General features: G+C 45.3%; 1 protein-coding gene across 4 annotated transcripts in view; it reads right to left on the bottom strand.

Annotated features, from left to right (window-relative positions):
- FN1 (fibronectin 1) overlaps positions 1-21,565 on the bottom strand; it is a 52,252-nt gene extending 30,687 nt beyond the window's left edge. For 3 of the 4 annotated variants that reach the window (XM_033064604.1, XM_033064605.1, XM_033064606.1), the window contains exons 1-18: positions 21,384-21,559; positions 21,040-21,168; positions 19,476-19,613; positions 17,520-17,651; positions 17,276-17,413; positions 14,788-14,946; positions 13,182-13,376; positions 12,574-12,753; positions 10,949-11,125; positions 10,348-10,500; positions 8,406-8,534; positions 6,743-6,886; positions 4,842-4,963; positions 3,500-3,677; positions 3,201-3,377; positions 1,569-1,697; positions 1,362-1,451; positions 633-827 (exon numbers count right to left, since the gene is read on the bottom strand). In XM_033064604.1, the coding sequence (XP_032920495.1) occupies positions 633-827; positions 1,362-1,451; positions 1,569-1,697; positions 3,201-3,377; positions 3,500-3,677; positions 4,842-4,963; positions 6,743-6,886; positions 8,406-8,534; positions 10,348-10,500; positions 10,949-11,125; positions 12,574-12,753; positions 13,182-13,376; positions 14,788-14,946; positions 17,276-17,413; positions 17,520-17,651; positions 19,476-19,613; positions 21,040-21,168; positions 21,384-21,540 (2,722 nt within the window). In that variant the 5' untranslated portion in view covers positions 21,541-21,559. Of the gene's footprint in view, positions 1-632; positions 828-1,361; positions 1,452-1,568; positions 1,698-3,200; positions 3,378-3,499; positions 3,678-4,841; positions 4,964-6,742; positions 6,887-8,405; positions 8,535-10,347; positions 10,501-10,948; positions 11,126-12,573; positions 12,754-13,181; positions 13,377-14,787; positions 14,947-17,275; positions 17,414-17,519; positions 17,652-19,475; positions 19,614-21,039; positions 21,169-21,383 lie in introns of all 4 variants that reach the window. The other variant, XM_033064603.2, reaches the window with a different exon arrangement.
- Between the last annotated feature and the right edge of the window lie 1,317 nt (positions 21,566-22,882).

Here is a 22,882-nt window from a genome sequence, read left to right as displayed (position 1 = left end):
ATTTGCAAACACGTGCTTGCAACATGCAGGACCATGAAATTCCACTGCTTACCACATCAAATCCCAATTCTTTCACTAGCCCTTCTTTTGGTTTGCTTATTCAGTCCAACTGGATACTTAAAGAACCCCGAAACCAGAAGTTTTTTAAATGCTGAGTGCCTCAAGTTTAGATCCCATGGTGTTGTTTTGGCACATCAGCCAATGCTGAGCAATCTCCCATCCCCATTGACTGCAAAGGAAAATAATGGGTAGGACTAGAAGTGAGAGGAAAAAGTCAGGTGGTGGTGTCTGAGTACCTAACCCTGAACACCTGCAAGCCAAGTGCTGGGGCAAAATGATGCACCAGGCCCTTCAGAGGATTTCTTAGCAGAATCCCCCCTAAAATAACTTGAGAAAGTGATCTCTCTTCTGCAGACAATACAAGATCTGCCTGTAGTCCAATCCCTAGGAACTGCAACCCTTTCAATGCACAGTGGTGTGTTGACTGTGTCAATGAGTATGATTTTACTACAGAACTTCAATACCAGTGAAACTTAAAACTCAAATGCACAAAACCATAACCGAGTTCATGAAGCACTCACTGAGCTAGCCACAGACATCTCAGTGAATGAAACCCAGAAGATGAGCATTACCTGTGCGTGGCACCCCAGTGGTTTCCTGCTGGATGAAGACAGGAGTGCTCTCCTGGTTTTCTTCCACAGCATAGATGCTGATGTTGTACTGAACCCCTGGCATCAGGTCACTGAGTGTCACGGAGGTGGCAGTGTCAGGCAGGGTGAGCTCTGTGCTGCTGCCTTCCACAGAGGGTACGTAGACAATCCTGTAGCCTGAAGCAAGAGAAGTATGTCATCCTCAGCACAAACAGCACAAGGAATGCTAGAAATGAGGGCTGAACTCATCTCTCTACTGAGCTTTGATAAAAATAGTGCTGAACTTCAGCAGGACCCTGTGGCCTGCCTGTGCTCACGTCCCATCTACGGACCACACACTCACACCACCTTCCAAAGCACAATCTGACCTGGGTTAGAATATCTGAGGTCTGACATGTGGATTTAGGCTTGTACTGTTCTCATGCTCATTATGGGATGGTCTGGATGACAGATACAAATATAAGGTCTTGGGGCTTGTTTTTATTTAACACAAATCCAGAAGGAATTGTTTTGCATCCAGCCTTCTGCATTGCTCAGTTCAGCCACTGAAGCCAAGGAAATGCTGAACTGCCCACGTGCTTTCCAGCTGGTCTCTCCCACCACACAGAATTCTGCACTACCTTTGTCCAAGAGTTATATTTCATTTCCCTTTTCACCTACATTTCAGATTCTACCAATAATGCAGAGTAAGTGCACTCCAGCAGGACAAACCTGTGATTGGAGCCTGTGGTCTGCTCCACCTGATGACAATGGATGTGTCATCCACACTTTCCACTGCGTGCTCAGGTGGGGCATCAGGAGCTGTTCAAAAGAATAAACAGAGCAGGACATCAAGTGTGAGGATAAGTGGTAATAAAAAATTCTTGAGCAAACAGAAACAACAGCTTTCAAAGTGCAGCAACAGCCAGCCACAGATACCTGTAGTCTGTGAAGTAGATAGGATCAGATTCTGCTCTCCTTCTTCAGAGATCTGATAGACATTAACAATATACTTGCGACCAGGAAGCAAGTCAGGGATGTTGACAGAAGTGGCTGTGCTTGGAAGATCTGAGGAAGGCAAGAGAGAAAAATTTGTTTTAGCAATTCCACCTTCTTGCTTTCTCTCCAAATTAAATAACTGAGAAGTCTGTTCTAATCTGGGCTGAAGCACAGTCTTTCTGCAATAAAACAACAGTTTCTCTGCACTGTCTTTGGTTCATCTCAGAACAGTTGTGTGGAGAGCTGGGACCAGCAACCAAGGGCAGCTTGGATATATATCCCCAGTGTGGGATATTGCAGGGCAGCTTGGGCAGCAGCCCCCTGCACACTGTAGCCATCTCAACTGAATACTCATTTCATACCCTGACTGTTGAACTTTCAATACAGAAATATATGGAAAAACTTTCACATGAGTAAGTTCTGTGGAGACACTGACTCATGAGTGAAGAAGAATAACATTATAAGGGCTGATGAACTTCTCTCCCTTCTCCCAGATGTCCACCTACATGCCAGATGCAGGAAATTCCCCAAGAAACAGCCCCTCGTTGGCCAGACTGAAGCTAAGCATCTTAGGGGAAACTGGGAATTGCCTTTCAATCTGCATGTAAACCTCTGTCTGTGGACAGATGAGCTCCGGAGCTGCCTCACAGCACAGCTCAGCTGTCTGGGCAGAAAGGAAGGTGGTGACAGTGATGTCAGTCCCCACAAAAGCCACTTCTGCTCAGTGTCCAAGCCTGTAAGGTCAGGGGAGCAACAGTCCAGGGAGAATTATTAGGGCAGGAGATTGCTGTTCTTTTTGTCATGTTCTTCTACCATTCTCATGTCCCAGTAACTATTATAACCACAATATTTGAGGTGAGATATTGCTATTACCAGGAAATTAGGAAAAAGAAGCTAAAATGAAATTACATGTAATGGTGCCATGGGCTCTACAGTAAATGTTGGAAAAACAGTTTCAATTCCTTTGTCTGAGTCCAGTGCCTTTAACCAGCTAAATTGTCATATTACCAAAGATGAGGCTGATCCAAACAAAACAACTGACAGAGCAGACTGGAACATGAGATATCCATGAGATAAAAGCAGTCAAGAGAGGGCATTTGGGAAAGATTTCTCTCTGTCTATTCTGACAGAAGGACAAAGGTATGCCAAAGGAAATTAGCCAGGAGGTAGGTTCAAAAAACAAATTTGGTTTTCTTCTCATCTGCACTGCTGCTCACTTCAGGATGCTGTGGAAGCCAGTAACTTTACATGATTGTAAATGGAAAAAAAAATGGAGCAAATTCATGGAGAAGAAAAGAATAATTTTATCTACTACTCATCCACCACTCCTGACTCAGGCAGTTTTCCTCTGCAGAACTCTGGGACAGCATTCTGAGAGGATATTGATATTTACTTGCCTTCTTCTCTTACAGCTATTAATGGAGAAAAGAACAATTAACTAATCGAGTTTTTAATCCGAGCCGGTCCTGCCACTGTCAAACCCTAAGTGAATCCCACTGAAAGACAGGGAGATGCTCACTGTTCACACCAGCTCTACTGACTGTGAGCAATGCTTTGGTGTGGCACACTCACCAAGATACTGTGGCTCGTCACCCTCCTCGCTCAGCTCGTACTCAACACGGAATCCAGAAACGGTGTCAGAAGCAGAAACCCAGGAGACAACAAAGCTGTTGGATGTGATTTCAGTGACAGATTCTGAAGTAGCAACCACGGGAGGAAGAAGAGTTGTCTCTCCTGAAACAGTGTTGCCTACAAGAAAGAAGAAAGAGGCTGCATGAAGCATCACTACTTCTGTGTTAACTGGGATGCACAAAACAGGGAGGTGGGTGAAGGAGATGAGGTTTCCCTGGATGTGCCCCTGCTCAGCTCACTTGTCACTGCTGTGGTGCTGGTTGTGGTAAAATCGAAGCGGGTGACTTCTTTGTGGCCATACTGCTGGACACTGATGAGCTGTCCCTCATAGATCACACCAGGCTTCAGGCCTGAGATGGTGTAGGAGTTCCTGTGGCCAGGGATGGTGGCTTCCTTCCACTGCCTTCCTGAGTTTTTCTGCAAGAAAAAGGACACTCAGATAGTGAGAGACTCCCTAGGCTCTAGTGTCCTAACCTGCTGTTTGGTTACTAACTCACTGTAATATTCAAATCAAAGGAGATGAGAAGAGTATGGGTAAGAGTAAGAAACAGGACCACTGGCCTTGAGTTATTAGGTTTTACAGGGGTAAACTTAAAACAACCTAGCTATGAACTCTACCCTTTAAAAGGAGTATTATTTGTTATAAATTGAACTCATTCCTTCATCAAAAGCACAGTTAGGCATGAAGTAGTGGCTGGAAAATATACATTTGAAGGCTGATCATAATAACAGTCTAAGCCATCATCTGAAAACAATATACAGAGAAGTTCTTCCCTTCTACCCTGTGTTTGAACTCTATGGGAAGCTTTAAAATAATGCTCCATCCTCTGAGGTTTGTACTCCAGTGCTTTAAAGTCCATTTCATTCAGGCCTTCATCCAAGATACACTGAAGTCAGTAAAAGACTTGAGTGCCTTGAATGGCTTTGGATCAGGGCCTTTATTGTTCTCTTAATAACAGGCAGCATTGAGGTACTAATGCTCTTAATCACTAAGTGGTCTTTTGTGAAGCTGTACTCAGGGGAGCTGGAACACAGCTCATCTGTGTTGGTTAAACCAAATCATTTCTCACAGAGGCATCAGCCAACAAGCAGTGGTTAAGCAGTTTTGGTTTATACTTTGGAGAAGATGGGAGTGACTGTTTATTTAATCCTACATTAAGTTGTTTATGACTCCATATCCTACTCGTTTTTACCTCCTCGTTAATAGAATAAAACGTATCCCAGTAGTCTCTGGATATGCACATGTTACTAAAACTGCATTTCTTTGGATGAAGAAGTTTCCATAAGGATTTACATTCCTAAGGTAAGGAGGGATATAAACTTGTCTGCTGTACTAGTGCTTTGTTTAATAAAATACTTCATGAACTCAGCAACCAGTGAAGTTTGGGCAAGAAAACATTAAGTGTTTATACAGCACTGGCTCTCCTTGACGCTCAAGAGTAGCTCTTGACCTCAACAGGACAAAAACACTGAATAAGCAACTCAAGCCTGCTGAAATTGTGTCAGCCACTTCTTCCAGACACCAGAAAAAGCCCAATGAAGTACTCTTGATGAACAAATGATGACAAATGTGGCACTCACCGGTCTCCAGCGCAAGATGTACTGGGTGATGTGAGATCGTTCAGGAGCATTCCACTGGATGGGATGGGAGTTGGGCTGATTTGTACTCTCTGTGATGATCACCTGAACAGGTCCAGTTGACCCTGAAAAAAAACAATACAGTTTTAACATACTGGAGATGTTGTGGAGACATCAAAAAGCAAGAAAGCTGCATGGCTCACGTAGTATTTCTATACATGGGAAATCAGTTTTATTGTCTTTCTATCCTTAATGCTTCATTGCTACCTAGAAAACCAGTGAAGAATAAAATCTGTGAGGGAGTTAATGTGCACTGCTTGGGTCCATTTCCTGTAAGCTATCAATGAAACAGAAAATGGGAGAGGTCTAGTACAGAAAAAAAGTCTGCAAAGCAAACTCTTGCTGTTCAAAGAAATGAGGGAAATTTCTCAGCAAATAACTGTTTTCATCATAAATATCTTCTGCAGTGGCAGCAGGGAAGCTGATAAAAACTATCTGCCAAATCCAGGTCTAATCATGCAGCATGATGAGAGAAAATTTCTGATCTGACAGCGAATACACCCTGAAAAGATACACTAATCTTCTACTATTTTACTAAATTTCTTAATCAGTTCATTCGAAACACTGAATTTTCGTGACTCTGTGGAGGACTCCACATCCACAGATGAGACTTTTCTTCTGCACATAAACCCTACCAGAAGGGTTGGTGGAAGTCCTGAGACAAAACAGACTCACGAATTGATGAAAATACAAGTTCTGCAGCACTCTAATGCTTAAGGTTACTGATTGCATTGAGCTAGGCTCAGGCCCATCTCCTCCAACAAGCTCCCAATAGAGAAGGACAGGTTTTGTGATCCCATGGTTCTCCTTTCACTCCCTCCCAGCCCCACTGGTGAGATTTCACTGAACACTCAGCAGCACTGTGCTGATGTTAGTTCTCAGAAAATCCCAGCAAAGAGATCCCTGGAATCTGCAGGAAAGTATTTTAGCCATTAAATAGCTGCACCCTCATCCTGTTCCCAACATTTCTAATAATAATTTATTTGGACAACTATGTAACATATATACTTGTTCCCCATTTAATGGGATTTCTAGAAAAACAAACCTGTGCCCACAGGCAGAAAATTTCAAAGCTCACCTAACCCCAAACCTACATTCAGAAACATTAGATTTGGTTTATTTACACATTTTCAGTCGCTCTTGTGTCTAAAGCAGCCCAAAGCCCTGGTCTCCAGGCTGGAGGCATGCATATTTCACATAGCTCAGGGAGATGTTTGTTTAAGCAGTCCAACAGGAGCAAATGAAGCTCAGCAAGCCTTAATACTTCATCTTATTCAGATTAAGACAGGCAGTTGCAACCTTAAACAGGAAAGCAGAGAGGTTCCCCTTATGCTCTGTTCAGGGAACTGAAGCTGAACAACCAACAAACAGGCATTGCCCATCGCTATAAAGAGTTCCTGGAATTGCCTGGACAAACAAGAGTACAAATATTTAATTTTTTCGGGGAACTGATCAGGAAAAACGTTTCATCCCATGATGGATTTTGTTTCTGTAATGAGTGGAAAAGGAAGAACTACACATATGAGTTTCAGGCAATACAAGCTGAAGGTCACACGAGTGATATCACTAAATACCAAGAAGCAATGTAAACCCAAATTGTTGTGTGCACTGAGGGTCATTTTCTGAATTAACCCTGGCCTCAGGAATAGCTGCAAACAGCTTGGGTTGTCTTTACAACCCCCTGACACTTGCCTGTGTCTGCCAAGGGACAGGGAGAATCTGCTCTGTTTTAAAAGGAAACCAAAAGGCATTAGGTTCAGAAACCTGAACAGGTGAGGGGTGGAAAGCTTGCTTTCCTCAGGTTTTACTCAGCAGATGAGCTCATTTTGTGTTGGGTTTCTTACCTGGGTAGGTCTGCAGAGGTTGGCAGTGCCATTCTCCAATGCCACGACCATAGCAATAGCACTGGTATCTGACCCCATGGACATACTTCTCCCACGAGTCTCCAATTTGGTAGAAGGTTCGGGTTTCTGAGTCCTGGCACTGGTCTGAAAGCACGAGAGAGACAGTTCACCACTGCCTGTTACTGAAACCACAGTGAAATATCTACACAAAAGACTAAGTCCCAAAAGATTTTTGCACAAAAATGCAACACCAAGGTTTATTTGCAAATACAGGTACAAAAAGGCATAGTGGCAACAGAACTTGAATCTCAAATCAAGGTTCTTAATATAGCACTGCATGTATTAGGTTGGATATTAGGGGGCTAATTCAACTGAGATGCATTTCAGTGGGGTGCTCCTTCTAGAAAGAATTTGATCCACTCTGGAGCTCAGTTCTGCCCTGGCCAAGTGAGTTCATCTCTCATCCAAAGCTAAACCATGCTGCTCTCAAGGAGATCAAAGGCAAACACTCCTCCTGCCTTCAGCAGAATTCATTTACGCTTTAATAGTCCCCAGAATGTTTTTATTTTCAGCAGAATCTTTCCAGATTTACCACTGTATAAACCAAAGGGGGACAGATCAGATCCTGAAATCAGCTTAAACAGTGTAAATACAGCACAGTACAGCACTCACTTTCTACACTGACAACTGCATGTATGCCTGGCTCCACGGAAATTTCCAGAGAGAACAAGCATTATGCTTGGATAAATAAGAGCTTTGTTTAGAGAGAGTCAACAAAATTAAAACTTTAATTGCACCTATAGACATAGTTGAAATCATCCCTCCACGCCTTCCTTCAAACCAGTAATTTTCAGGAGCTTCACAATCTGTGTTCCTTGAGTAAACACGTGCAGATACTACTGTAGATAAACCAGAGCCTCCCAACTAGTAATTTCTAATACATTTTCTTGGCAGTGGTTTGGAGCTCTCTTGTACTTAGTAACTGCAAACCAAACAGCCAGGTCTTATCTTCCAATCAAGGTTTGCTAGGGAAGGGGGGGAGGCGGAAGACATGAAATCTCATTTCTACAGAGAACCATGATGGTTTTAGCTCACCTCCAGAGCACTATTAACATGTGTTCTCATCCTGAGCTTTCCCTCTTTGCTAGAACAAAGGGCAGCCAAAAAATCCGTTCAGTCCAAGGTAAGTTAATATATGCTGGTGCTCCTTCCTCAGTTCAGGGAGAAAAGTCCACAAGATTTTAGAATAGACAAAGGCAAGAAAACTGATCCTAGCATCAGTGCCCAGCTGCACATTTTATCAGTGTTCAGGCTGAGAGCCCTGCTAAGCGGACAGCTCAGGCACCACAATCCAGCCAAATCACCACAGCCTGGGGCTAACTGCCCTGCTACCACAACCTGCTGCATCTGACAGCATATGCTTGCCAGTCATGGCTCCTCTGTGGTGGGTGTAATAACCCAAGCACATGTCCTTATATTAACAAATGCCCTTTCACTTACCCTCCAGCAATTGCAGTCCTGCTTCTCTTTTTATTTTTATACAATTCAGGACAGAAAGTGGACAAAGACTGGGCCCAAACTCCCACAGCAGTTTCTCCATACCACAGCCAGTTTGTACAGAGCCACAAAGGCTGTTTGGCAGGAGGGGACAGTGGTGACTCACCGACAGGATCACACTTCCATCTCCCCCGGCCCTGGCCAAAGCAGGTGCAGTTCAGCATGTGCCCCTCGTCGTGGCGCTTGTGGAAGGTCTGGTTCACGTCATAGGTGATGCCATCCACAATGCACTGGTCTGGGGAGAGAGTAGAGTTTATCAGCAATAGGTCTAAGCTTTATGACAGAACCCTTCTGTCTGGAACATCATTCCCTCTGCTTGATCAGACACAGACTGACCATGACCAGCTCCATCCAAGCCAGCAAGCAACCCTCCTGCAATCTGTGATGCTCACAGTGCTGCATACACACCCCTGTTCCCGAGTTCATCTATCAGCACTGTGCAAATAAGCAACACTTGCAGAAAAGAGGTCTGTAGGACACCATGCAGACACAGAACTGCCTTGTTGTTCTTTCAGACAGATTCCACATGTGAACAAAAATCCAAACCACCACATTGACTCTCCAACCATCTCCTCTGAGGAACATTTCAGCTGAAAATCCTCAGCCTCAAATCACTGCAACTACACAAGGAAAAAAGGACTGCTCCAAATTTATGAAGATACAATGAAGAAGGACAGCCATCCTCATGATGTTATTCTGCTGGGTATCTCTGCAATCCTCTGCAGTAATCTGAAGGCAGAGGCAGATCGTGTACACACACAAGATGCTGCTGGTGCCTACTAGTCTACTCATCCCTCATAACACAGTAACCAGACCCCATGCTTTAGTACAATGGTATCACTCTGTTAGGTTCAGTGTCCATCTGGGATCTGGCTCAGAATTCCTAAAGCCAGTCTAATCACAGCAAGGAGTAGAAAGACAAAACAAACATGAAAACAAGCCCAGAAGGAAGTTGTTTTGTTAAGTGGGACCCAAGAGACCCAAGTTCAGGTCCGGAGTCAATCCTGGACCAGCTGTCCTTGGGGAAGCAAGTCCATGATTCCCATGATTTCATTCCCCATGGTATTTTCCCACACCATGGGCAGAGCATCAGGATAAACCAAGGAGCACACAGAACTCTCCTGCAGGCACCAAGGTCTGGCTGCTGTGTTTAAACAACTCTACTCAGATAACCTTTGCCTTTTGAAAAAGCAAATTACCTCTACCCTCTCATCATCAAGAAAGACCACTTCAACTCCAGAAGAGAACTGCAGAGAGCTAGCTGTGTAAGTGGAAACAGGACTTGCACAGACCAGAACTTTGAGCAGTGCCTTCTGCTGAAGGGAACACATTAAAAAAAAAAAACCCTTCCAAAGCCCTTGAGTGAGCCCTTCCCTATAAATTATATCCCATTTCAGCAGTGGTGTTAAAGAGTCCTTTCTTGGCCTCCTGACAGCAACCCCCCTGCCTTTTCCAGACATGAAGCCAATGCTGTGAGCTAGCTGTAGGATGATCAAATGTCTGTGCTTTTAAGTCTTCTTTTTTTGGTATTGCTTAAGTACTTCTCACTTGGATCACTTACACAAATGAGTAAATAAATAAGAGTAATCTCCATGCTTTCCTGCCAGCTTTTCATATAGATTAGCCAGCACAAGGCTAATCCAGCACAGAGGAATTGAAAATTTCGCTGCAGAACAATAAAATAGAACAGCTCTGCTTTCAAACTTCAGACTAGTCTGAGTTTTGTCTGTTCTTGATGCGGAGAGGTGCCTATACTGAACTCCCTGTAAAGACACAGCAGTGCCAATTCCTAAATGCAGGCAAAAAGAGAGAGAGATACCATGATCAAGATAATCAAGGTTTGCTTCTGCTTGAGAGCCTGTAAAAGCTGGAACATGCATTTCCAGTACATAAACAAGACAAGAACTTCACAGCTCCTCTAATCCTCTTCCTACCCCAAAGTGTAAACTGCAGTTCTTGAGTGTGGGCTCAAGCCCACAATGACAGAAAAGAATATAAATTTCTCCCACTTAAGACTGAAGTGGTGGTATCAACATGACAATCAGTACCTCTGAGCTGTGAATAGGCAATGCAGGTCCACTCTCCACGGCCATTTCCTACACAAGTACATCTCATCATGTGGCCCATGTCATGCTGCTTATCCCACTGGTCCCCAACACGGTACATGACACCATCATTGGTTGTGCAGATTTCTTCATGGGCTGCATGAGAAGAAAGCAAGAGAATATTTATGAAGCCAGAATTTACAAGATCTTGAAGATTGAGACCATTTGCAATACCCCTTCATACTAGGCAGTGGTTTCTGCATCTTAACAAGGAAATTTTAGGCACACACTCAAATTTAGGTTCTCCAGCAGATCTACACCAGTTTGCACCAGCTGAAGAGCATGCCTACCACTGGTTTGTAATAAAGAAGTAATGAAAATTGCCTTTTCCTGGCACTACCTAAATCTCTGCCAGAGGTGGTCAACGGGAAAAAAAAAAAAAGAAACCAAAACAGAACTTCAGATTTGCCTTAAAGGGCTTGGGGCTGAGACACAGCTCATTAGAAGTCATCAGGATCTGATCAAGGACAGAGAGGTCTTCACTTTCCAGCTCAAAGAACCACATACAGGTGTTCCATAAACCCTTTATGGCTCTCAGCCTTACCAGCCATGGGGCAGAACCCAAACTTCTGGTCAGCATCGTAGTTCTCAGTGGTTCCACACCACTTCATGTTGTCCCTCCGTCCCTCAGAAGTGCAGTCAGTGTAGTTGCGGTTGTTGTACAGGAAGGGGAAGTGGCACAGAGCACCATTGGAATTGCCACCACGAGTCTGAACCAAAACTGTATAAAAAATGGAAAGAACAGATGCAAATGCAGCCTGCACTCTCAGCATGCATGGAAGAGCTTGCAAAACAAACCACCAGCACTACTTTTTCCCACGTGTGCCCTGTATATAATCCACAGGCCTCTTTTCTTGGCTTTAATTAATTCAGATGTGAAAACATAAGCTTTGCACAAGGTCAGTTCAGTTCAAGCTCTGCTCTGGAATGAGCTGCAGAGCCAGCCATGGGAATTCCCAGGAAACAGGGAAAACCAAAGCTTACTGTATCTGGGAAGTAGCTTTGTAGATCCCTTCTCCCAAGGCCCAGGGAATGATATAAACTCAGAGCTCTCAGCATACCTGTATTATCTCACTGAAGCTATTTCCCAGTGGTGCCCAGCTCTGAGGGAAACCTTCACCCTCAGGAAAGGGTTACAGTTCAGTTATGTACAACAGGACAAGCCAAAACCTCTCCGCAGGCTGGAAGCTTCATGTTTTGCAAGCAGCAGTGGAAAGAGGGCTGTAATCTACCTGAACTAATCACCTCTTGAGCAACTCTGCTTTACAAATACTGGAGAAAAAGACGTTTACTGAGATTTTTCTGTATCACATTTCTCTTTTCCACAGTGTATCACAAGAAGCCTCTCTAAAACATGAATATGTGCATGGACAGGGACAGTGTTTGGGTGTTTTTTTGGGGGGTTAGTTAGTTTGTTTTTTAAAAAAGAAAGTATTATATGCCCTACAAGAAAAAGGCTTGACTTTTATTGTGAAAAAAACAACCGAAGTAGAACAGAATTTTTTTTAAGTGTCTGTGCAGTGAAAGAAGCAGTATTTTCACGTGGGAACATGAAATATTCTTTCCAAGGTCAGATCCCAAGAAGCTGCCTGGATGCTGCTCCATGGATGTCTGACAGGCATTCCAGGAAGTACAACCACAAAGGTGGGTAGATCTGTGCTGTGAAGGGAACACTGACCAGCCACAGACAAGAGGGAATGCTGCTGCCTTAGTCATGCCCCAGCTCTTGATCAGTGACCACAAATCACATGAAGATCACTGCTATATATGGCAGCCAGGATGGAGGGAGTGACAGGACTGCACAGACTGTACTCCATGGATATCCTCCTCTTTGCAGCCTAATAAGGGCATTGCTTGAAGCAATTCACCCGAGCAAAGCCAAAGATAAGCATCCTTTGGGCCAAAGCTCCACCATGACCAGGTACTCCCATTCTAAGGTCAGCCCAGAGGACAGACAACAGGACTCAAAGGGAGTATCTGCAGCACCCTCCAAAGATGCAAAGAGCACACAAGTACTCTGTCATCAGGCAGCCCTCCATTCACAGCACTGCCTTGAGTCCTTCCAGACTGCTGGAACTGATCAGGCAGCCTGTTCCTGTGAGCTCTGCTCCTTCCTCTATCCCTACACCAGGGCCACATGCACGTGAAGACCCTCTGAGAAGAACTCACCGTTCTGCTGGGTACAGAAGGAGTATCTCCTGTCCTGTTCGAAGTTGGAAGTGGTGCTGCACCAGAAGTGCCCATCTGTGCGGCCTTCAGTGGTGCAGGAATAGAAAGTCCTTCCATCATAGGTGAAAGGCAGCACACAGGGCTCTCCATCAGAATTGCCACCATACGTTTGGGTCACGGCTTCAAAAAGAAAATCACAGCATTACACTGAGGTTTTAAGCAATCCCCAAATCTCAGGGCTCTAAAACAGCAACCAAGTCACCGGCTGCTGGGAACCCACAGTGACTGCCATGGAGCCAGGCCAATACACACCAACACACAGCTCCACAGCTGTGGCATTCTTTTACATTCTTTTCCAAACATATATTATTGCAGCTACATTTGAATAAAGTTATTAATGTTGCTCCCCAAGGGTTCTGTTTCCCCTCTGCACGTTATATATAGCTCACTGGGAAACGTTCCTGCCCTAAAGAACCAGGCTTCAAATAACCAAACCCTTTCTTCCCTCCTTGCACCTTTCTTCAGAGGACATTTCTGACACGCACACAAAGGGAAATTAAGCCACAGAACCTCAGTGGAGCGAGCAGGCACTATACCCCAACTCATACCTATCTCCTGGCAGCTGACTCCGTTGCCCAGGCAGGTGCAGAGCATTTGCTGGCTGCCCTGTGTCTTGAGCCACTGCATGCCCACGGAGTAGACGACGCCGTTGTCGGTGATGCACTGGCCGTAGGGCTGGGGCTGGGGCTGCTGGGGCTGGTACAGCGCCATCTGCACGTTGGTGATGCTGGGGGAGCCAGAGTCTGCAGCACAGCACAAGGGACATGTGGCACACAAAGCTCAGCAGCAGAAGGCTGCCATTAAATGCTGAGATAATAAAAACCTCAGGCACTCCATCAGAGGACTCTTAAGCTTCCCGAGACGCAGCTAATTATTCCACTTAGCAAATTTCAAAATTAGAAGAACAACTCCCCCTTTCTGCTAATGACAGCCTCGAGTTTCCAACCCTGCAGAATGGCTTTTAAAAGGATTTAGAAACTGTTTTTCATAAGAATTCTTTATAAAACAATTTTTAAAAAATTTAATTGAAGGAAATGTTGAATGGAAACGTTGAATCAAGATCAGTGACCAGAGAATAAAAGCACAAAGAAATACAAGAAAATAGGGAGATAAGGCAAAAAGGATTAATTTTGAATTTTTCATTGAAAAGCAAGAAGAATAAACTTAAAATGTATTATTTTACTCGGAAATTTTTAAATTTTGAATGAAAGTGTTTGGCACATTATTATTTGGAATAATACTGAGAGACAAAGAGGTTTCTTGTTGTCTACATCATAAAAATGTTTGCCACATTTTTCCCACAGGAACCTCCACAAATTCAGCTCTGCTGAAATAGGGGAAGTAATAATGGAAACAATATACTGGCACCCTTGGAGTGTTACACATTTTGAAGTTTAGACCTTCTGAGAGTTTTAAGTTAACCTGATGGTACCAAACAGTTAAAGGTCATTTATCAAGAAAAATTTAGTGCAGGCACTGCAGGAAAACAGAAGTTCTACATTGCATTCACTGATAAGAAACCTAGATCCTTAAAATGACGAAAAAAAAAAAAAAGCATTTAGGAGCTGAAGATTTAAACCTTGGGCACAAAAAATAATGCTGCCTGTAAACAAGGCAGTATTTCACACCAAAATTACAAGCTATCTCATGCACACGTATTAAACAGCATTGTATACATTCCTTGACATTTTTGGGTTTTTTAAGCTCAACCATTAGTAGGTGTATTTATCATGTCAAAGAAACCAGATGGTCCCAGTGGGGTTTAAATAAAGGACATTTCAAGAGAGTTACCCTGAGGGGAATACATAAAGTTCAAACATTAACTCAAGAGTACCACGCTCCCAAGGCAAAGATAGTTCCTGTGGATGCAGGGCCCTGCATGTGATTTACTGCCCTGGGATTCTGCAGGCAATCCCATCTGTACGTGCCAGCCCCATTTGTGCTTGGAAACAAGGTACCAATTAATCTTATCTCCACACACACACACAAACAGGGAGCATCTTCTGAACTCTGACCCTCTTTGCTGATCTTTCCCAGACAAGACTCTGAAATACTTGAATTAGGATGGAACAAGCCAACTTCAAGTCCTAACCTGTCAAAACGTGGCATTCCTCTTCCCCCTCCCTCTGTTCCATGCCATGATGTCCCCCTTACCAGTGCTGGTGGTGTGCAGGGCCGTGTGTCTCTCACATTTCCATTCTCCTCTGCCATTCCCAGTGCAGACACACTGCAGCAAGTTCCCACGGTTATCCTTCTTGCTCCAGTTGTCTCCAATCCTGTAGGAAGTCTTGGTGTCGTGGTCATTGCAGCGATCTGCGGGAGGAACGTGACTCTCAGCTGGGCCTGCACTGGGTGGCTCCACTGGGCACTTTCCAGCACCCCACCACCAGTTCCATCAAAGCTCATCCTTTAAAGCCTGGACTAAAGGCCCACCTCATTCTCTGGAGCCCATTATTGCAACTCCTACATAAAGCCTGTGCTAAACTGCACAGGCTGAGAGTATCCCAAAATCCTGGCACTTTACCCTAAGGAAATATTTCCATTCATTTTCAGAACTGTGTTTTCACTTTGCAGCCATTGTCAAAATGAGTTACTTTCTAAAGCCATCCTAAACCCATTCTGTCTAGCACACACCTTTAAAGCCAAACTTGTTTTAATGACCCTTTTTTTTTTTTTTCTTTTAAGGGAAAAAAAACCAGGAGTCTTTGTAGCTTGGTCATTTCTTACTATACCAGGGAACAGTTCAAGTTCAGGGCTCTCTCTCATCTGAAAGGGACTAAAACCTGTTTCAGGGCAACACATAACCCCACTTCTTCCAAAAGAAGCCTGCACAAAGCTGCAGTGAAGTGAATACAAGCTGCTCAAGTAATACCAGGAGTACCAGACTTCCTAAATCTCTTTAATAACCCACAGCCCCCGATGAATTGAGCAAACGGGTTCAAAGGATAGCACAACAAACTACTTTTGTCTGGATGCCAGATCCACATGGATTAACTAGTTCTTCTTCCATTACAACATTTTACCTTCTTATTCAAGGGAAACTTGATACAGCGGCTCAAATATAATCACAGATCAATGAACACAGATTTATGAAGAACTGTGGAAGGACCTATCCATTAAGCCAGATTGCCACTGAGAGAGCACATGAGATAGAAAATGAATGTAGAAAACCTGTTTCTGATTCACACTGCTAGAATGGTCAGAAATTGAGCATTTGCCAGAAGTGTGGTAAATTGGTGAGGTATTCATCATGCAATTTTGCAAATGTGAAAAAAATGTGTCTTACGGACATTTTTCTCAATGAAAAGCTGAAATGTCACTGAAGCAAACAGCTGTGATTCTGGAAAATGCTGGCCATAAAAGATACATAATAGCAGCACACACTTGAAGTGTAATGCCATTTTGTGGGCTAGAGGTATCATTTTATATACATAAATTTGAATTTCTCTATTCAAATGTAATTGGAAAACAAAATGAAAAATGAACAGGTCCTTATATTGCAATTTCCCCCATGACACAACAGCACAGACCTGAGTTATGGAAAGAAAGCTACTGCCAAATACATTTTATTAGTAATAGTAAGTCCTCTAAAATTCAAAAACAACACATTCTGTTTTATTCATTCCCATTTGACAGCTAATGATTTTTCCCCATATGTCTTTAACAGACTTAATATTGTCAAGGCTGGGCTGATTTTTGTATCTTATTTCTTGACCAAGTCTCTCCAGATCTTCCATTTTAATCTCAACCCTCCTTACAGGTCTGCTGTTTATATCAGCAAAAATCCATTACTTGTGTGCCCCAAGGCAACTGAATATGAGGCAATTGAAAGGCCTCAGAAGAGTTTCTCAAACCTTGCATAACCAAGGCATAAGGTACAAAGTTAAATTTTCTTGAGGCAACTGGTGTAAACCTGAGACAGAAGTAAGTGCTGTGGTGGAGCTAACAGGACTGCAATAGAAGGTCAATAAACAAGCAAGATTTTGGGTTCAAAAAGTCCTGTTTGCTCTGTAAATACAAATAAAATGGAGTATTTACGGTAATGTCCCTCAATGATGCAAAAACTTTTTTTAAAAATCACCTGTGACACTGGAGTGGGAAAAGTGATAGGGGAGATGGTAGAGGAGGCAAAACAAACCCTGGTTTAGCTAACACAAATTACTTAGTAATAGAAAGAAAGAAGTAAGAAAATACTTTAATCTTGCAGATCCTGCTGTTGGAAAGGGTATTTGACTTAAAAATCCCCTGATTGTCCCTCAGAAGGCTCTTTGAAAGCACAAAAACGGACATCCTAGGCTAAACCCTCTGCTATTTCATGGGCCAAGTGACTTCCCAGACTTCCTGGGAGAAGCCTGGCTGTGGCTCAGCTGACATACAGATTTCTCTCCATGAGATGAAATCCCCAAATAATCCAGCCAATTATGCCCAGCTCTGTGGAGTGTTCCCAGATGGGGCAGCCACACAGGCCTCTCTCCCTGCTTCTGCTTCCCGCCATTTCTCAGGGGACGGGTGCCCCTCACAAACTACTGTTATTACACAGGGCAGGCGGAGGAATAACCTTCTTTTCCCATGCAGGATGAAAAAATAAACAAAGTCAGATAGATAAAGCGGAGCAGCTGGCAGCTGCCAGGCTGGCACTTACTTCTGGAGGTGCAGGTGATGCGGCCGCTGCCCTCGCCGAGGCAGGTGCAGTCCACCATCATCCAGCCCTGGTATGGCTTCTCCCAGGTCTCTCCCACCACGTAGGACGTCCCGGCCGTGTTGTCGTAGCATCGCTCGGCTGTGAGGGGAAAGCAGCTCAGAGCCCACCCAGGCCATTCCCACAAAGGAGACAAGGCCCACAGGCCCTGACTGCGCTGAGGGAGAAGGAAGGAGCGGCCACTCACCCACAGGCTTGCAGGTCCACTCGCCCTTGCCGTTGCCCAGGCACACGCACTCCAGCATGTAGCCACCTGTTTCGTGGGGCCGGCGCCATGTATCGCCGATCTTGTAGGACTGGCCGCCCTCATGGCAGCGATCTGGGGTGAGAGACAGGAGCTGAGGTGAGGGACACACCATGGTGGCAACAAGGTAAGGGCTATGTGGCCTGGGGCAAATGCAGTCAGCTGGGGTAAGGGGTAGCAAGGAGCAGGAGGGACACTGAGGAGAATGAGAGGGGACATCAGCCTGTAAAATGGCGCTCAGTGTTTTGCACTGGCACACATTTTCTGTTGGTGCCTGCCCTTTTCTGTACTTCCAAGGCCTTGTCCTCTTCCCTCAGCTAACTAACTTCTCCATGTTCCAAACCACAGCCAAAGCCTGGCTGGTGAAAAGGGAATGCCAGGGAGTGACAAGGGGCTGTTTCTCCCTCAGACCCTGCTCTCAGGCTGAGGGCTGGTGAGGGAGGGCTTGCCTCCATCTTGTTTGAGGCAATTCCACTTGGGCTTCTCTGCGGCCATTCATGAGGGACACAGCGGCCAGGACAGCACAGGGAGGATAAGGAGGTGCTTGGTGTGACAGCCCAGTGGGAAATCAGAGCTCTTTTGGGGTTTGGAAAGCCTGCCCTGAAAAGGCAGATTCCAGCCCATCAGTGCTCCACAGCTCCGAGGCATCCACGCTGAGGCGGGGCAGCGTGGTGCAGGGCAGTTTGCAAACACAGCATTTTTTTCTTTGGAAAATCCAAGAAAATTTTTAAAAAGAAAGAAAAAACACCCATATCCCATCATTTATTAAGAGCTGGTAAAGTGTTTTGTGGGCTCATTTATGAAGGTAGGGAATCTCAGAGCCCTGAAGATTGATCCAAAGCCAGTTGCAGTCAGTGAGACTCTCCAGTGAGCTCTAAACCAGGCTGATGATGAGGAAACAAGGCTGCTCCTACACTCGCAATTTCCTTACTGACTCTTTTTCTTACAACACTTATCATCCCTGCCCAATAAAATGCCATTAAATTCAGAAGGGCTCCAGCTATACTTGTTAGATTTAATGCATTATTTTTTTCCCATGTTACAATGATGGCTGGTTTCTGAGTCCGCTGTGGCAACACCACTAGGATCTGCATGTGTCTCTTAAACGAGAAACTAGATACTTTTAACAGCAAGACTTTTCTCAAAAGGTACCTCAGAGACTTTGAAATCTCAGTGTAAAAATCCTGACACACAGCAATCTTCCTCTGTACTCACAGAAAGTCCAATTATGAACTAAAGGGAAATTGTGAACAATTCAGTGACTCAATAAGGAAAGGATTTTCAGACAGAGACGTGAAAGGGGAGCTGGGGAGAAAAGACTAAGGGAAGAGAGGGAAAAGCAAAAGGAAAGTATGGCTCAGGCTAGTGAAAAAAGAGGTGCAGAAACATGTTAAGCTGCTGTCTGGATATCAAATGCCAGTTCCCTTACAGACAAGTGTTCAATGACATTTTTGGAGGATGAAGGACTGGCTCTCAGGTAGCATTCATTTATTATCATTTATTCTGGTAGTCCCATTAATGCTGATGTTAATGCTGGTGTTATTTTGACTCAGACTTGCACAGAAGACTTTTTTTCCCAGTCAAAAAATTACTTTTATAATTGTACCTGTGAAGATCTCACACTCTTGTACATCATAAATTACTAGCCTGTATGGTTGGACACTAACAGTAATTTCTGACTTCTGTTTTCTCACATAGCAGGTTACCTCAAATAAAAGAGGAGTTTGGTTGTGCAAATGTATGTACATAGGGCAAGGACTTAGTTCCAAAGTTTTAGAGAGCTTTGGATTAAACCCCACACAACTGTAGCTAATAGGCACGGGGAATATTGTGTATATTGCTCTGGAAAATATGACAGTAAGGAACAATAGCTCTAGGAATAGGCTCTCAGTTACATACTGGCAATGGTGCAGCTGATTCTCCCACGTCCAGCTCCAATGCAAGTACAGTCCCAGATCATGGAGTCCTTGGGGCGCTCATAGGTCTCCCCGACCCGGTAAGTGGATCCAGTGTATTTGTCAAAGCAGGTCTCTTCAGCTACGAGGGAGACATAAAATTAAATAATCACCTTCATGTAACCACACCAGTGAGATGTTCAGTCAATAGAAACATATTCCTGGGGAAAAATGCCTATCAGTCTCCTCTTTCCTCATGGGACAAAACAGCAGAGGAAGTTGGGTGAGATTTGCCCCCTCAAGGCCCCCATGACACTCAACAACCTCAATAACCTCTTCTTCCCTCCCTCAGGGAGCCAGGAGTTGCACATGGCAGGTGTGCCTGAAAGGATCAATCCCAGCTGTTTGAAGACAGCAGCAGAGAAGACAGGAGGGAGCAAACAACCCTTGGAAACTGTGCTTTGTCATGCTAATCCTCCTCAAAAATTGAGTAGATTAACCCCAAATTCTGCAGCAGTCCCACCAAAGTCAACAGCAAAGTTTGCTACTTGTGTATTGCTCACACTCCTGCATAGGTTAGTGATGACAGAGCATCAGTGCTGGCACCAGACTCAAGATGTGAAGCAGAACAACTTTCTTCACTGATGGGCAGCTAAAGCTCACTGTGGCATAAGGAAAATTTCCTATTGGACTTTGAAACCGTAAAACTCAGGAATCTCTGCAGGGGAAGGAAAAGTAGATTGAACTCTCTTTTACAGAGTAAGGGGACTGAGTACTCTTTAAAACACTCCAGCCATGAGGCAGGCAGCACAGAAACCTTGCAGAACAGATGGCTGAGATGCTCACATCTGTCCTACAAGAGCACTGTCAGCCAGGAACCAGTTTTTCATCTCTTCTATCTCCAGAGCAACATAAAGGAATTATGGCAAACCAGCGGCTTCAGACCAATAAATACAGATAGAGTGCATCTGATAAACTGAACTACACCCAATCCTGGAGAGTACATCCTCCAGCAGACCTTGCATTTGAACTTCTTTCTGCTCACTAAACTTTTCCTGCACAGACTAAACAATCTCATTTTACACTCAATTATAGAAAGCTCACAGCACGGCTGGGAGGCTGTGGAAAGTTGTAAGTTGAAATATTTTTAAACAAGCTGACGACACCGCACAACTATGAAAAGTTGGGGTGAAGCAATCAAACAGAGCAGAGCCAGAGCTGCAAAGTGACTCCAGATTTGAACTTCCCCATGCGAGTCCAGGAGTCAGTTCAGTTCATTATAAAGAAGAGGTTGGCTCCAAAATTAATGTTTAGATCCAATCCTCCAGAGAGATGAGTGATGTTTGGCTCAGGGTTCTGGTGGCAGGCCCATCACTAATGAAAAGCATTTCTTAAAATCCCAAGCCAGATCTTCAGGGTAATTGAGTGTAGATCCCATTACTGACCCTAAGCACCAAACTCCAGCGGAAAACCTGGGCTGCCAGCCCTAACTCGTATAAGGCTTGGCTCACTCGGCACCAAAAGCCGCGCTGGGGTCTCGATGCAGACAAAAGGGGCCACCAACTTACGTTCGGGCTTGCTCTCGCAGTTGAACCCTCGGCTCCCACCGTAGCAGGTACAGACCAGAGTGTTCCCCAGGTAAGTGCGCTCCCACTGCTGGTTTATCTGATAGTACCGTCCATTGTCATAGCAGGTCTCTGGGGGGAGAGGAGGAGGAATGGGGATGCAGAAGGGGAAGAGAATGCAAAGTTCGGCGTTCCCGAGGGCAGCAGCCGGGAGCGAAGGGGCGCGGGGCGCACACGTGTGCGGCTCCGCCGAGCCGAGGGCCGGCTCAGGGGTCACACCAAGCCCCTCGGGGCCACCGGCGCTGCCGTGCCCAGCCCCGTGCCCTGCCCTACCCTGCGGTACTCACGCTTTCCCTGCGCGGCGCTGCCCTGCGGCAGCGAGGTGGTTTGGGTCTGCGCCTGCCGCCGGCTCTTGCCGCCGGCTCCGCGTCGCTGTCCCCCCGCCGCCGCGGCCCCCAGGCAGAGGGCGAGCAGCGCCAGCCGCCACATGGTGCGGCCCGGCATCCTGGCACGGCTGGGCACGGCTCGGCTCGGCACGGACAGCCCGACGGACGGCACGGCGCCGCTGCCCCGGCGCTATATAGGGCGGGCTGGGCGGGAGGAGGCGGCCGCCGCCGCCCCAGCGCCCATTGGCCCGGGCGCCGCCGGGGGCCGGGCGGGGGCCGCCACCGCCCCGCCGAGCCCCGCCGGGGTGGGAGGCCCGGCCCCCCTCAAGCACGGCGGCCGTGCCATTTTGTAGAACATCTGGCTGAACAAAATGGCTTTTTTTGAGGGGAGAGGCAAACTTTTCTTTTTTTTTTTTTTTTTCCCTTGGAGCAGCGCTGCCTGTAAGCGGATACTGCTCCGTTCGGGAGGAGTAATGTTCTGCACAGGGGAGAAGGTGAGGTGTAACATACGGGTTGGAAATAGAAACCCCGAGTGATGTTTTATCTACTGCTGGCAACTCAAGGTTAAAAGCTTTCACACCTCACTTGGAAAAATCGGTGTCATTGCATTCCATTCAAAATAAATTTAACACCCTCTTTCTTTGACTTTATTTCTTGCTTTCCAAAATCAACTCTGAGAACAAAAGAAAAGTGAAAAAAAGAAATACTAGTTGTTGAACCTTTATTAAGTAGAAGGGTTCTTCAGTGTGATCCCCTAATGTAACCCTGCTGTACACAAATTTTGTCAACCTCTTCCATCTGTCTTCTTCCCATGAGCATCTCCGCTGCTCTGGGGGAGTTTCTTTTCCCTAGTTTGAGGGAATACTAGCAGAGAGTGTCACAGTGAGTGTCTCTCAGGCTGCCAGTGAACAAAGCCCAGTGCATTCCCCATTCTGGTACCAGCACCCAAGTTCAGATCATACAGGAAGGTTGTGTTGATAACCATTTTCATGCTTCTCACACATACTTTGTCTTGGTAAAGGGGTTGTTAATCTAAAAAGTCTGCTGGAGTTCCTCATGTATAAAATCAACTCTGGGTGTGTGAAGTAGCCTACAGTGTTTCCAGACATCTTTCAGGTGAACATCCACAGCTCTCCATGAGAGTTCTCCATGCACGCTGAGCACCACGCTCTAGTTCCAGTTCCTGCAAGCCCACCGTGCTCTCTTTACTGACGTGCAAGCAGTAATATCACTCTGGGGATGAAGACTCAGTAGGCAGAGCACTGATCCAGAGCGTGCTCGGTTCCAGGAAAACACGTAGTTGTGATGTCAGGTATCTGTTTTCAAGGAAATTTCCTCTGGATGAGGAGTGCCCACAGATACATTTACACAAGCTACTCTGCTGAAAACTTACTGGAAATTGAAACCTGACCTGGCAATTAAGGTGAGCTGTGGTGAGCTAATTCCCGCCTTTCCTAATT

The sequence above is a fragment of the Catharus ustulatus genome, chromosome 7 (assembly GCF_009819885.2).
Source record: "Catharus ustulatus isolate bCatUst1 chromosome 7, bCatUst1.pri.v2, whole genome shotgun sequence".
NCBI lineage: Eukaryota > Metazoa > Chordata > Aves > Passeriformes > Turdidae > Catharus > Catharus ustulatus.
Note: the sequence above shows the minus strand (reverse complement) of the source record. Positions and strands in the feature narration are given on the sequence as shown.